We start from the raw sequence: 15,000 nt of genomic DNA on the forward strand, positions 1-15,000 counted from the left end.
CTTACGGACTGTATCCCTTGCAGACTGTATTGATATATATTGATATATCATGTAGGAAGCAGAATATTAATAACAGAAAGAAACAACCCTTTTGTGTGAATGAGTGTAAATGGGGGAGGGAGGTTTTTTGGGTTGGTGCACTAATTGTAAGTGTATCTTGTGTTTTTTATGTTGATTTAATTTTAAAAAAATAAAAAAATAAAAATAATAATAATAATCCGATACCGATAATTAAAAAAAAAACGATACCGATAATTTCCGATATTACATTTTAACGCATATATCGGCCATCTCTAATATATACACATACATATTTATACATAAACACACACATATATATTTATACATAAACACACACATATACAGTGGGGCAAAAAAGTATTTAGTCAGCCACCCATTGATTGTCAATGGGTGGCTGACTAAATACTTTTTTGCCCCACTGTATATATATATATATATATATATATATATATATATATATATATATATATATATATACACACACACACACAAATACGAACCATGTTCAAGAACCAATTAAGTTTGAGCTTCCACTTTGTAATTTGTATTCAACATAAAAATAATAGTGGTGTTAAAAAGAGTTTTCATTAGCATTCTTATTGCCATCAAGGTGTTAATTTATGAGACTAAAACAAAAGGTGCTCCACTATGTGACAACATAATTGCTCATTTAAATTTTGTTGTCGCACAAATGGCAAACAGGAAATAACTTTTTTCCCTGCATATAGCAACCAGACATAAATGAGCCTGCCCATTATGATGACAGTAAATGTGTTGGTCAAATTGAAATAATAAAATAATGTTCATCAGGCCAAAGTGAGCCAATAGAAACAAGCCGTGGTGTGTGTGCATAGCTCACATGTAGACTGGGGTGGTAGGTAAGCAGCCCATTGTCGCAGAGAGTAACATACTTTTTCTTCCACTCCTTGTTGAGAGACTTGCCACTCCTTTTCAGCAGCATACCCTGTAGACAAAGACATGATTGGTCAATACCACGTGTGCAGGACAACAACAACATACATACACAACATGTTGTAACTCCAACTAAACCCAGGTGGAACCAGTCTGTGAACGCAGATCCATTTAGCACATCTTGGCATGTCAAATGCAAGTTTCAAGTTTCTAGTTTTATTGGTCACATGCAGAGTACACCACAGTCAAATGCTTTTTTCCATGCTCTTCAGATATTGCGTACAGTGGGATCCAAACACTAGTTGCTGAATCTAATACACTAAATACAAAAAAATACAACATTTTGAATAGCTCTGATATACAATAATTACAAGACAATGAGTTGCACAATAAGTTACAGTAGTTATGGTAGAGGTATCAGTACAAGTAGAAGTACAGTAGTCAAATACAGTACGAGTGCAAGATCAAATAGTATAACACTGTATACAGCAGGGGTCAGCAAGCTTTTTGAAAGCAAGAGCTACTTCTTGGGTAGTGATTAATGCGAAGGGCTACCAGTTTGATACACACTTAAATAAATTGCCAGAAATAGCCAATTTGCTCAATTTACCTTTAACTCTATGTTATTATTAATAATTAATGATATTTACACTTAATTGAATCGTTTAAAAGAGGAGAAAACACGAAAAAAATGACAATTCAATTTTGAAACATAGTTTATTTTCAATTTTGACTCTTTAAAATTCAAAATTCAACCGAAAAAAGGAAGAGAAAAACTAGCTAATTCGAATCTTTTTGAAAAAATTAAAAAAAGAATTTATGGAACATCATTAGTCATTTTTCCTGATTAAGATTAATTTTAGAATTTTGATGACATGTTTTAAATAGGTTAAAATCCAATCTGCACTTTGTTAGAATATATAACAAATTGGACCAAGCTATATTTCTAACAAAGACAAATCATTATTTCTTCTAGATTTTCCAGAACAAAAATTTTAAAAGAAATTCAAAAGACTTTGAAATAAGATTTAAATTTGATTCTACAGATTTTCTAGATTTGCCAGAATAATTTTTTTGAATTTTAATCATAATAAGTTTGAAGAAATATTTCACAAATATTCTTCGTCGAAAAAACAGAAGCTAAAATGAAGAATTAAATTAAAATGTATTTATTATTCTTTACAATAGAAAAAACAAATTTACTTGAACATTGATTTAAATTGTCAGGAAAGAAGAGGAAGGAATTTAAAAGGTAAAAAGGTATACAGGTAAAAGCCAGTAAATTAGAATATTTTGAAAAACTTGATTTATTTCAGTAATTGCATTCAAAAGGTGTAACTTGTACATTATATTTATTCATTGCACACAGACTGATGCATTCAAATGTTTATTTCATTTAATTTTGATGATTTGAAGTGGCAACAAATGAAAATCCAAAATTCCGTGTGTCACAAAATTAGAATATTACTTAAGGCTAATACAAAAAAGGGATTTTTAAAAATGTTGGCCAACTGAAAAGTATGAAAATGAAAAATATGAGCATGTACAATACTCAGTAATTGAGGCTCCTTTTGCCTCAATTACTGCGTTAATGCGGCGTGGCATGGAGTGGATGAGTTTCTGGCACTGCTCAGGTGTTATGAGAGCCCAGGTTGCTCTGATAGTGGCCTTCAACTCTTCTGCCTTTTTGGGTCTGGCATTCTGCATCTTCCTTTTCACAATACCCCACAGATTTTCTATGGGGCTAAGGTCAGGGGAGTTGGCGGGCCAATTTAGAACAGAAATACCATGGTCCGTAAACCAGGCACGGGTAGATTTTGCGCTGTGTGCAGGCGCCAAGTCCTGTTGGAACTTGAAATCTCCATCTCCATAGAGCAGGTCAGCAGCAGGAAGCATGAAGTGCTCTAAAACTTGCTGCTAGACGGCTGCGTTGACCCTGGATCTCAGGAAACAGAGTGGACCGACACCAGCAGATGACATGGCACCCCAAACCATCACTGATGGTGGAAACTTTACACTAGACTTCAGGCAACGTGGATCCTGTGCCTCTCCTGTCTTCCTCCAGACTCTGGGACCTCCATTTCCAAAGGAAATGCAAAATTTGCTTTCGTTTCCACCATCAGTGATGGTTTGGGGTGCCATGTCATCTGCTGGTGTCGGTCCACTCTGTTTCCTGAGATCCAGGGTCAACGCAGCCATGTACCAGCAAGTTTTAGAGCACTTCATGCTTCCTGCTGCTGACCTGCTCTATGGAGATGGAGATTTCAAGTTCCTACAGGACTTGGCGCCTGCACACAGCGCAAAATCTACCCGTGCCTGGTTTACGGACCATGGTATTTCTGTTCTAAATTGGCCCGCCAACTCCCCTGACCTTAGCCCCATAGAAAATCTGTGGGGTATTGTGAAAAGGAAGATGCAGAATGCCAGACCCAAAAAGGCAGAAGAGTTGAAGGCCACTATCAGAGCAACCTGGGCTCTCATAACACCTGAGCAGTGCCAGAAACTCATGGACTCCATGCCACGCCGCATTAACGCAGTAATTGAGGCAAAAGGAGCCTCAATTACTGAGTATTGTACATGCTCATATTTTTCATTTTCATACTTTTCAGTTGGCCAACATTTCTAAAAATCCCTTTTTTGTATTAGCCTTAAGTAATATTCTAATTTTGTGACACACGGAATTTTGGATTTTCATTTGTTGCCACTTCAAATCATCAAAATTAAATGAAATAAACATTTGAATGCATCAGTCTGTGTGCAATGAATAAATATAATGTACAAGTTACACCTTTTGAATGCAATTACTGAAATAAATCAAGTTTTTCAAAATATTCTAATTTACTGGCTTTTACCTGTATGTGTTTAAAAATCCTAAAATCATTTTTAAGGTTGTATTTTTTTTCTAAAATTGTCTTTCTGAAAGTTATAAGAAGCAAAGTAATAAAATTAATGAATTTATTCAAACAAGTGAAGACCAAGTCTTTAAAATATTTCCTTGGATTTTAAAATTGTATTTGAGTTTTGTCTCTCTTAGAATTAAAAATGTCGGGCTAAGCGAGACCAGCTTTCTAGTAAATAAATACAATTTAAAAAATAGAGGCAGCTCACTGGTAAGTGCTGCTATTTGAGCTATTTTTAGAACAGGCCAGCGGGCTACTCATCTGGTCTTTACAGGCTACCTGGTGCCCGCGGGCACCGCGTTGGTGACCCCTGGTATACAGTATAGGAAGCAACAAATATGAAGGTGTCTACAGTTCTTTGGCAGTTGAGTAGTGACAGTAGTATGAACAAAGGTAATGGAACAGTATGACTTCTTTCAACTCTTGTTTTTACATTATTTACAGTCATTGAATGAAGAGTATTGTAGTCTGGTAATTACAGTGGTAAGTAAAGTGATTCTTGTGCAATTGTGCTAAAGTGTTAATCAGCGATGCAGTTGAGCAGTCTGATGTCTTGGAGATAGAAGCTCCTCCTGAGTCTCTCCATGTTGGCCATGAGACTCTGGTAGCTTGCCTGACTGCAGCAGTGAGGAGAGGCAGTTGCTTGGGTGGCTACAGTCCCTCACTATCCTCTTGGCCTTGGATCTACACCGCCTGGTGTACATCCGAGATCCACACTTAAAGGCCTACTGAAATGAATTTTTTTTATTCAAACGGGGATAGCAGATCCATTCTATGTGTCATACTTGATCATTTCGCGATATTGCCATATTTTTGCTGAACGGATTTAGTAGAGAAAATCGACGATAAAGTTCGCAACTTTTGGTCGCTGATAAAAAAGCCTTGCCTGTACAGGAAGTAGCGTGACGTCACAGGTTGAAAGGCTCCTCACATTTCCACATTGTTTACACCAGCAGCGAGTGAGATTTGGACCGAGAAAGTGACGATTACTCCATTAATTTGAGCAAGGATGAAAGATTCGTGGATGAGGAACGTGAAAGTGAAGGACTAGCGTGCAGTGCAGAACGTATCTATTTTTGCACTGACCGTAACTTAGGTACAAGCTGGCTCATTGGATTCCACACTTTCTCCTTTTTCTATTGTGGATCACGGATTTGTATTTGAAACCACCTGGGATACTATATCCTCTTGAAAATGAGAGTCGAGAACGCCAAATGGACATTCACAGTGACTTTTATCTCCACGACAATACATCGGCGAAACACTTTAGCTACGGAGCTAATGTGATAGCATCGGGCTCAAATGCAGATAGAAACAAAAGAAATAAACCCCTGACTGGAAGGATAGACAGAAGATCAACAATACTATTAAACCATGGACATGTAACTACACGGTTAATACTTTCCAGCCTGGCGAAGCTCAACAATGCTGTTGCTAACGACGCCATTGAAGCTAACTTAGCAACGGGACCTCACAGAGCTATGCTAAAAACATTAGCTCTCCACCTACGCCAGCCAGCCCTCATCTGCTCATCAACACCCGTGCTCACCTGCGTTCCAGCGATCGACGGAGCAACAAAGGACTTCACCCGATCACCGATGCGGTCGGCGGCCCGGAGACGGAGGAAGTCAAGGTGAGGTCGGCGGCTAGCGCGTCTGCTATCCATCTCAAAGTCCTCCTGGTTGTGTTGCTGTAGTCCGCCGCTAATACACTGATCCCACCTACAACTTTCTTCTTTGCAGTCTCCATTGTTCTTTAAACATATTGCAAAAGATTCACCAACACAGATGTCCAGAATACTGTGGGATTTTGGGATAAAAACAGAGCTTTTTTGTATTGGATCCAATGGGACTGAATACTTCCGTTCTCTCCGTGACGTCACGCGCATACGTCATCATACATAGACGTTTTCAACCGGAAGTGTGGCGGGAAATTTGAAAATGTCACTTTATAAGTTAACCCGGCCGTATTGGCATGTGTTGCAATGTTAAGATTTCATCATTGATATATAAACTATCAGACTGCGTGGTCGCTAGTAGTGGCTTTCAGTAGGCCTTTAAAGACTGATGTACTGCACAGTCTATGGAAGCTAGTAGTCGCTAGTAGTGGCTTTCAGTAGGCCTTTAAAGACTGATGTACTGCACAGTCTATGGAAGCAAACAATTTGAAGTTTCTGTTGGTAATTGTTTTGTGTCCAATGAAGACAATGTTCCATCCAAGAATGTCCACTGGCGAGTGCGACTGCGTTTGAATCTTTCTAATCATGCAATTGTCCATCTTGCGCTCATGAAGGCAAAGACCTAACAAGCTTCCAAAATTCCAGAATTTGCCACCGTCATTCACTTGTCTGACTTCTTGCCTCTTCAGGCTTGTTAACGTCGCCACTTCCTCCAGTCGCCGCTCCTACGCACATCAGCTGCGGCTGACTGAGCGCAGAGGCCGAGCCATCGCCGCCCACACTTCATTTGTGTCCGATTCATTAGGTGAGAGAGCACGAAGGTCGTGTAGATGGCGGGGGAGAAAGGCCCGGCCAAGGGAGGAGTGACGGGGGTAATGGGAGGCGGCGGCGGTGGCGGATAAAACTGTCCACTGATTAGCAATTAAAGCCGCGCTGCCACGCGTGTCACTTCACTGGACCTCAACAACATTAACACGCCAACACAGGGTATTAATAGAGTCCAGCCAGGAAGGGGAAGGGGGAAGTCTGCAGCAGCAGCAGCAGCGAGGAGGAGGAGGAGGAGGAGGAGGATGAGGAGGAGGAGACAAGGTAGCTGCTTTGCTTAAGACAAGCAGTGGTCAAGGGAAGGAGCAGCAGGACTAAGGTGACCGCCACATTTGGCGTAGTACACACAAAACTGCATCCTCACACAACTGTGGTGCTGAAAAGGATCTTTTTTTACGGCTACTCTGGCATCCTCCGACAATACAAACATGATCCATGTTAGTCTAATTGGAGACCGTCTAGTGTCCATTGTGAGCGTCATTGCTTCTTTGTCCTGTTACAACTTGAAGAATGTACCCCGTCCCTCACACGAGCTCACTGCTGTTATTTCCTCTGAAATAAAAGGCTTGTGCAAATTTATGAATTTGGAATTTCAATTCAATCCATTTAAAGAATTGGTATTCGAACTGAATTGGCTCCACCCCATAGATCAGACCTGGGCATTCTGCGGCCCGCGGGCCACATCCGGCCCTTTGTACGTCCCTGTCCGGCCCGCGTGAGGCCAATTATAAATTACAAAATACATTTAAAAAAGTATCTATGTCGAGTGTGCAATACAACGGTGCTGCTTTTGTTTTGAAAATCGTTATTTGTATTACTTCCGTGTGGACGTGATTGTGAGTGAATGTGAACAGCGGCAATTACAAATTACAAAATAAAGTTGAAAAAACTTCTATGTCGTGCGCGCAATACAACTGTGCTACTTTTATTTTGAAAAGTATTATTTATGGGCGTGTGTCCGTGTGTAACCTGCGAGTGAAGGTGCACATGCAGATGAAGAATGGCGTGTTTTCAACAAGACATGGACTGCCAAGCAACGTTCCCTCTAAGGTGTGCGCCTGCGCAATTGCGCACTGCTCAAGCGTCCGCTGCGCGCAGCAAATATATGCCGCGCACCAAATCAAATCCCATCTGAATTCTAAAGAAAATAAACATATTTATTCTATGTAATTTTGCAATGCAACTTTGAGTGACAGTGACAACAAGCGGCCCTAACGGTGTTCGTCAACACCGTTCAATTATTGTAACGTCTATCGAGATTCGAGGACAGGAATTATATTCATCACTTTATTGAGCAAAACTGTTTATATTCGGACATAACCACACCAAAAACATGAGTAAAACAATTCTATCTGGAAAAACTAGTCATTTTCTGCCGTACAAAAAAGCAACTTGTCATGTGTCACCAACACACTAAGCCACTGGTGCGTTTATGGCCACACAAAAAGTCGGACAACTCAAACACCACACAAAGTTACACTATGACTCCTCAGTCATACGTGTGCTTATTTTACTGTCATTTATTATTAATGTTAATTTATTTATATTAGTCATGGAATGCTGTTACATACACTATGTTGAAGTATTATTATTCTTATTAATTATTATTATTATTATTTATCTTACGGTATATATCAAAAATAATATTGAGCAAAATGTAATTGAAATATTGTGGATGTGGCCCTCAAGCAGCGCTCATGCGGCCCCCGGTAAAAATTAATTGCCCACCCCTGCCATGGATGCTTAATTGAAATTACAGGAAGTTACATTGACTATATTGTCATTATAATATATTCCTTATAACAGGAAACGTTTAACAAAGGTTTTGGTATAAATAATAAAAAAAATACTTTACAATCACTAAATTAAACATTAGACTTTCTTTTTATTGTCATTCAAATGTGAACTTTACAGTACAGATAAGAACGACATTTTGTTGCATTAGCTCATGGTAGTGCAGGATAAAAGAGCAATAAGGTGCAGATATAAATAAATAGATTACTGTACAGATAAATATATTGCATTTTTGCATATGTATCCACGTTTATGGATGTATGTTATATTGTCTTTATATTCCAGCCACTTAATCCATTTTTTGGGGGGGAAATTGAGGGGATTATTATGATGCGTTTATTCTTTCCATTTAATATTTTATTTGAAAATGACCAAATGACAATGGTGGTAAATGTCCATGTTGGTGTTATCACAAACTTTGTTCTGGAAACTAGCTCCAATCATCCATTTCAAGGTTCCCCGCGGAGCACTAAAGGTCGTCTCGCAGCTGGAATGCGAGTCAGTCCTAGGAAGCATCACAATAAAAGTGTTCTGTGGGATTAAACATAGCTTGATGTATTGTAAAATGATGCCAGATATGTGCCTTAAAGTCAATCAATGTTTACTTATATAGTCCTAAATCACCAGTGTCTCAAAGGGCTGCACAAGCCACAACCACATCCTGGGCTCAGATCCCACATCAGGGCAAGGAAAAACTCAACCCAATGGGATGACAATGAGAAACCTTGGAGGGGACCGCAGATGTGGGGACCCCCACCCCAGGCGACCATTGCAATGGACGTCGAGTGGATCTAACATAATATTGTGAGAGTCCAGTCCATAGTGGATCTAACATAATAGTGTGAGAGTCCAGCCCATAGTGGATCTAACATAATAGTGAGAGAGTCCAGTCCATAGTGGATCTAACATAATAGTGTGAGAGTCCAGTCCATAGTGGATCTAACATAATATTGTGAGAGTCCAGTCCATAGTGGATCTAACATAATAGTGTGAGAGTCCAGTCCATAGTGGATCTAACATAATAGTGTGAGAGTCCAGTCCATAGTGGATCTAACATAATATTGTGAGAGTCCAGTCCATAGTGGATCTAACATAATATTGTGAGAGTCCAGTCCATAGTGGATCTAACATAATAGTGTGAGTCCAGTCCATAGTGGATCTAACATAATAGTGTGAGAGTCCAGTCCATAGTGGATCTAACATAATAGTGTGAGAGTCCAGCCCATAGTGGATCTAACATAATAGTGTGAGAGTCCAGTCCATAGTGGATCTAACATAATATTGTGAGAGTCCAGTCCATAGTGGATCTAACATAATATTGTGAGAGTCCAGTCCATAGTGGATCTAACATAATAGTGTGAGTCCAGTCCATAGTGGATCTAACATAATAGTGTGAGAGTCCAGTCCATAGTGGATCTAACATAATAGTGTGAGAGTCCAGTCCATAGTGGATCTAACATAATAGTGTGAGAGTCCAGTCCATAGTGGATCTAACATAATATTGTGAGAGTCCAGTCCATAGTGGATCTAACATAATAGTGTGAGTCCAGTCCATAGTGGATCTAACATAATAGTGTGAGTCCAGTCCATAGTGGATCTAACATAATAGTGTGAGAGTCCAGTCCATAGTGGATCTAACATAATAGTGTGAGAGTCCAGTCCATAGTGGATCTAACATAATAGTGAGAGAGTCCAGTCCATAGTGGATCTAACATAATAGTGTGAGAGTCCAGTCCATAGTGGATCTAACATAATAGTGAGAGTCCAGTCCATAGTGGATCTAACATAATAGTGAGAGTCCAGTCCACAGTGGATCTAACATAATAGTGTGAGAGTCCAGTCCATAGTGGATCTAACATAATAGTGAGAGTCCAGTCCATAGTGGATCTAACATAATAGTGAGAGTCCAGTCCATAGTGGATCTAACATAATAGTGAGAGTCCAGTCCATAGTGGATCTAACATAATAGTGAGAGTCCAGTCCATAGTGGATCTAACATAATAGTGAGAGTCCAGTCCATAGTGGATCTAACATAATAGTGAGAGTCCAGTCCATAGTGGATCTAACATAATAGTGAGAGTCCAGTCCATAGTGGATCTAACATAATAGTGAGAGTCCAGTCCATAGTGGATCTAACATAATAGTGAGAGTCCAGTCCATAGTGGATCTAACATAATAGTGAGAGTCCAGTCCATAGTGGATCTAACATAATAGTGAGAGTCCAGTCCATAGTGGATCTAACATAATAGTGAGAGTCCAGTCCATAGTGGATCTAACATAATAGTGTGAGAGTCCAGTCCATAGTGGATCTAACATAATAGTGAGAGTCCAGTCCATAGTGGATCTAACATAATAGTGTGAGAGTCCAGTCCATAGTGGATCTAACATAATAGTGTGAGAGTCCAGTCCATAGTGGATCTAACATAATAGTGAGAGTCCAGTCCATAGTGGATCTAACATAATAGTGAGAGAGTCCAGTCCATAGTGGATCTAACATAATAGTGAGAGAGTCCAGTCCATAGTGGATCTAACATAATAGTGAGAGTCCAGTCCATAGTGGATCTAACATAATAGTGAGAGTCCAGTCCATAGTGGATCTAACATAATAGTGAGAGTCCAGTCCATAGTGGATCTAACATAATAGTGAGAGTCCAGTCCATAGTGGATCTAACATAATAGTGTGAGAGTCCAGTCCATAGTGGATCTAACATAATAGTGTGAGAGTCCAGTCCATAGTGGATCTAACATAATAGTATGAGAGTCCAGTCCATAGTGGATCTAACATAATAGTGAGAGTCCAGTCCATAGTGGATCTAACATAATAGTGAGAGAGTCCAGTCCATAGTGGATCTAACATAATAGTGAGAGAGTCCAGTCCATAGTGGATCTAACATAATAGTGTGAGAGTCCAGTCCATAGTGGATCTAACATAATAGTGAGAGTCCAGTCCATAGTGGATCCAACATAATAGTGAGAGAGTTCAGTCCATAGTGGATCTAACATAATAGTGAGAGTCCAGTCCATAGTGGATCTAACATAATAGTGTGAGAGTCCAGTCCATAGTGGATCTAACATAATAGTGTGAGAGTCCAGTCCATAGTGGATCTAACATAATAGTGAGAGTCCAGTCCATAGTGGATCTAACATAATAGTGAGAGAGTTCAGTCCATAGTGGATCTAACATAATAGTGAGAGTTCAGTCCATAGTGGATCTAACATAATAGTGAGAGTCCAGTCCATAGTGGATCTAACATAATAGTGTGAGAGTCCAGTCCATAGTGGATCTAACATAATAGTGAGAGTCCAGTCCATAGTGGATCTAACATAATAGTGTGAGAGTCCAGTCCATAGTGGATCTAACATAATAGTGTGAGAGTTCAGTCCATAGTGGATCTAACATAATAGTGAGAGTCCAGTCCATAGTGGATCTAACATAATAGTGAGAGAGTCCAGTCCATAGTGGATCTAACATAATAGTGAGAGAGTCCAGTCCATAGTGGATCTAACATAATAGTGAGAGTCCAGTCCATAGTGGATCTAACATAATAGTGAGAGTCCAGTCCATAGTGGATCTAACATAATAGTGAGAGTCCAGTCCATAGTGGATCTAACATAATAGTGAGAGTCCAGTCCATAGTGGATCTAACATAATAGTGAGAGTTCAGTCCATAGTGGGCCAGCAGTAGACTATCCCAAGCAGAGACAGGTAGCGCAGAGACGTAGTAAAGAGACAAAAGTAATAGTCAGAAAGTGTCTCATTAGAAGGGGATGTTCAGTGTAGTGAGCCAGCAGCTAATATTTGTCATGCTGGTCTGTCCAAGTAGACTTAAGACATGAGCCATCAGCAGATTCATTCCTACTATCTATCCCGGCATGACATGTGATCAGTTTGCATGAAGGAGAAGCTAATTGAACAGCACATCCAGCCTCTTGATGGCTAATATCTTTCATTATGGACCTCCGCGAGCTCCGTGACACACACGCCTTTGGAAGTGGCTGGCAGTAATGGCGGCACGCAAGGTCTTTACGTTGGGAAATAAATATGTCCACGGATGTACTCACTTGGCACTTCCCCGCCTTATGAAGTATTGCGGCGTGGTGCTTAGCAAAAGGTCGGCATCTAAGGGGAGCTCAGGAAGGTTGACGGAGATGACGTCATTTGTTAACCGTCCAAAAATGTCCAAAGGCGCTGCTGAGCATCAGAGCTTTGCTCAGGTAGGGAAACTGGAATGTGACTCCAGATTGAAAGGAAAGAAAGATAGCTGGCAGACAGATGAGGTCATTCATTAGATGACACATCAGCCTCATAGCTGAGGGTCATGCAGCAGTCACATGTCACACACACAAAGACATGCTGGATCTCACTACACTCAGAAGATGCACATTCCAGACCTCCGAAGCATGAAAGGGAAATGGAAGGAAATCAGAGTTCCTGGTACTGGGAGACATCTAAACTTCTAAAGTAGATGTGTTATAAGAAAATACCTATTTTCCCCCTGCCCATTTTGTAAGTTCATCCTCTTGCAACATTATGAACATGATATTTTGGGGTACATTTATTGTATCACAGAAATAATGTAAAACATGTCAAAAAACATCCAAGAAAAAAAAAGAAAAAAAATATATATTAGAGATGTCCAATAATATCGGCCTGCCGATATTATCGGCCGATATATGCGTTAAAATGTAATATCGGAAATTATCGGTATCGTTTTTTTTATTATCGGTATCGTTTTTTGTTTTTTTTAAATTAAATCCACATAAAAAACACAAGATACACTTACAATTAGTGCACCAACCCAAAAAACCTCCCTCCCCCATTCACACTCATTCACACAAAAGGGTTGTTTCTTTCTGTTATTAATATTCTGCTTCCTACATTATATATCAATATATATCAATACAGTCTGCAAGGGATACAGTCCGTAAGCACACATGATTGTGCGTGCTGCTGCTCCACTAATAGTACTAACCTTTAACAGTTAATTTTACTAATTTTTATTAATTACTAGTTTCTATGTAACTGTTTTTATATTGTTGTACTTTTTTTTTTTTATTCAAGAAAATGTTTTTAATGTATTTATCTTATTTTACTAATTTTTTTAAAAAGTACCTTATCTTCACCATACCTGGTTGTCCAAACTAGGCATAATAATGTGTTAATTCCACGACTGCATATATCAGTTGATATCGGTATCGGTAATTAAAGAGTTGGACAATATCGGAATATCGGATATCGGCAAAAAGCCATTATCGGACATCCCTAATATATATATATATATATATATATATATATATACACAAACACTACTGTCATAAGTGAAGCAGTCCCCCTGCTGTGCACATGTTACACAGCTGCTTGGCTTGATGCCAAATATTAGCGTAGTTAAAACTGCCCAATTAGCATCCACTAATGCAAGTGAAATGACTGAACTTTGTAACAAATTCCTACAATTTGTTTTTTTATTTTCAACAATGTGTTTTACCTGCTCCCTGGCTTACCTGTGTACTTGTATGTCGGCCAGCTAGCCTGTGTTGCATTGTAGGATGTAGCAGTCGCTAATAAAATGACTTTCATCAGAGAAGACCGAACATGTTTGAAACCAACAAAGACTCAAATTTAAGTTGCAGAGGCTAAAATAAATAGAATATAATGATGAAATATTTGCAAATATAACTTACATACAGTACAAACAACTTGCACTGAGCCTAGTCTATAAAATCCGCTACACCTCCCTGATACCGAAGTACATGTCAAACTACTTCCTTAACGTAAATGACCGCCATAACCACAACACCAGGGGGAGCTCCACTAACCACGTTAAACCCAGATTCCCAACTAACAAAGGTCTTAACTCATTCTCTTTCAATGCCACATCAATATGGAATGCACTCCCAACAGGTATAAAAGAAAGGGCATCTCTATCCTCCTTCAAAACCGCAATAAAAGTTCACCTCCAGGCAGCTACAACCCTAAACTAACACCCTCCCCGGATTGCTAATAATCAAATGTAAACAATCAAATGCAGATTCTTTTTCTTATGCCTTCTGATCTCTCTCTCTCTCTCTCTCTCTCTCTCTCTCTCTCTCTCTCTCTCTCTCTCTCTATGTCCACTACTTGATGTCCATATCCTACCCCCCCCCCCCACACACACCCCTGATTGTAAATAATGTAAATAATTCAATGTGATTATCTTGTGTGATGATTGTATTATGATGATAGTATATATGATAGTATATATCTGTATCATGAATCAATTTAAGTGGACCCCGACTTAAACAAGTTGAAAAACTTATTGGGGTGTTACCATTTAGTGGTCAATTGTACGGAATATGTACCTCACTGTGCAACCTACTAATAAAAGTCTCAATCAAAAAAAAATCAAAACAAAATGGACCTATTTAATAGGTGTCTGAATGTTGTCAAAGATGACAGTTTGGATACGTGATAAGCAGTGTTCTCAAAATGAGTTTTAAAAAGTAATTTATTATCGTTACTTTATCAAAAAAGTAAACTGAATTACTCTTACATGTAATTTATTACTAGGGAAAGTAATTATTTTATTTAAAAAAAACAAAAACAACTTCAAATATCTGGAGTTTGCAGTTGAAAGACGTTTGTATAACGCACAACGTGTGTGTGTGTGTGTGTGTGTGTGTGTGTGTGTGTGTGTGTGTGTGTGTGTGTGTGTGTGTGTTAAAAGGTGGGGCCTTTTGCCAAGTGACAGGTGATGTCATCGATGGTTTTAAACGGATGTTTTTTTTTTAGCTTTAAGCGTTAGCGTGCACACACACAGTTTAGAACAGTGGTTCTCAACCTTTTTTCAGTGATGTACCCCCTGTGAATTTTTTTTTGAATTCAAGTACCCC

General features: G+C 39.2%; 1 protein-coding gene across 5 annotated transcripts in view; it reads right to left on the reverse strand.

The window, feature by feature from the left end:
• Nucleotides 1–15,000, reverse strand: part of agap1 (ArfGAP with GTPase domain, ankyrin repeat and PH domain 1) — a 210,179-nt gene that overhangs the window by 80,040 nt on the left and 115,139 nt on the right. For all 5 annotated transcript variants that reach the window (XM_062041900.1, XM_062041909.1, XM_062041927.1 and 2 more), the window contains one exon: nt 881–985. In XM_062041900.1, coding sequence (XP_061897884.1) covers nt 881–985 — 105 coding nt within the window. The remainder of the gene's footprint in view (nt 1–880; nt 986–15,000) is intronic.

Source organism: Entelurus aequoreus, linkage group LG01 (assembly GCF_033978785.1).
Source record: "Entelurus aequoreus isolate RoL-2023_Sb linkage group LG01, RoL_Eaeq_v1.1, whole genome shotgun sequence".
In the NCBI taxonomy this organism is placed as follows: Eukaryota; Metazoa; Chordata; class Actinopteri; order Syngnathiformes; family Syngnathidae; genus Entelurus; species Entelurus aequoreus.